At 32.3% G+C, this 1,242-nt stretch overlaps 1 protein-coding gene across 1 annotated transcript; it reads right to left on the bottom strand.

Annotated features, from left to right (window-relative positions):
- Nucleotides 1-31: 31 nt before the first annotated feature.
- Nucleotides 32-1,239, bottom strand: LOC116348082 (iodotyrosine deiodinase 1; the record flags this gene model as incomplete). The annotated part of the gene is made up of 4 exons (XM_031778946.1): nucleotides 32-567; nucleotides 633-742; nucleotides 804-1,031; nucleotides 1,182-1,239. Coding segments are annotated over 4 exons (558 nt in total), but the record flags the coding sequence as incomplete, so codon positions are not given.
- Nucleotides 1,240-1,242: the final 3 nt, after the last annotated feature.

Raw genomic sequence — 1,242 nt, 5'->3', positions numbered from 1 at the left:
AAGTCTTGAAATTACATGTATTTTACGAATTTCGTTAAGCCAGACCTCTTAAAAAATTGACCCGCCCTAATAAACACATATATATCTCGTGCATGTAAACCATTCGATCAAGTTATACTTTTTTCACTCCATTTTTTAGACGAAATGAAAATATACATATCTATAGAGAATGAAAAATATATTTTACCGTAATATGTTTGGCATTTTTTTCGAACATTTTAATAATGATAATAAAAAACTAAACAGAAAAATGAAAACGCTTTTACGTACACCTAATCATTTATAAGGCAATATTTGGGTGTTTTTTAAAATTAAATGTTTGTGCCTTTTATACGAGACAGATACTTTCCGATTCTCTCTCTCTCTAACTCTTTTTTATCGTTCGAATAATTTTGTTGTATCAATTTAGTATGTGATCATAATCTGATCGAGTGGTTTTCGTTGAAGGTCTGGCACAAGACAATCATCAGAAGAATAACCGACTGGTAAGAGAACAAGTAGCTTTTCATTTTGAGGACGATTCAGTAAGTTTTTAATGGCTGGACCGCAATTCAGTGGTGTAGTCACCTAGAGAATTTAACATGGAATATGATATGAATATTTTCTTCGTGGAGATGAGCAATTTTCCTCACCAATGAATTCAATCCGGCGGCATTTAGTGCACATAACAATATGCCAGTTGCAATCGATACGGAGATTTCATTGTAATAATGTCGTTGTTTCGTTGCATCTGAACGAATTCCTAATAGATACAAATAGATTGTATGCTTAATGAAAAAGATATGAACGTGATGTGTGTTTACCATAAACTTGTTTGAATACGCATATTATGAATGGTGCATCAGTTAGATATTCCTTTATAAAGTCGGTTTTGAGAGGCCGTAAATCAGCTGTCCATTGTCTTGACATACGTTGTTTGTAGTTCAAGTATTCTTCGGTTTCGATAATTTCACGAATTTTGCGCTTAATTTGTGCATCTTGAATTACACAAAACGTCCATGGTTCGGTATGAGCCCCGCTGGGCGAAGTACCTTTAATAAATTAATAGAAATGTTTTAATTCATGTTTGGTTGATTTTCGTTCTTAAATTTTAACGTATTTTATTATTAGCGTCTTGAGTTTAACCTTTCTTTTGAACACAATCTATTTATTGACTTGATCGAATCCTAAAAATAAATCACCTGCTGTCAAGATGCACTTTTTAATGACTCCAATGTCGACTGGTTTATTTTTATTAAATTT

The sequence above is a fragment of the Contarinia nasturtii genome, unplaced genomic scaffold, assembly GCF_009176525.2.
Source record: "Contarinia nasturtii isolate CC-2019 unplaced genomic scaffold, AAFC_CNas_1.1 Cnas_scaffold_2237, whole genome shotgun sequence".
In the NCBI taxonomy this organism is placed as follows: Eukaryota; Metazoa; Arthropoda; class Insecta; order Diptera; family Cecidomyiidae; genus Contarinia; species Contarinia nasturtii.
The sequence above is the reverse complement of the archived record's forward strand: the minus strand, read 5'-3'. Positions and strand labels throughout refer to the sequence as shown.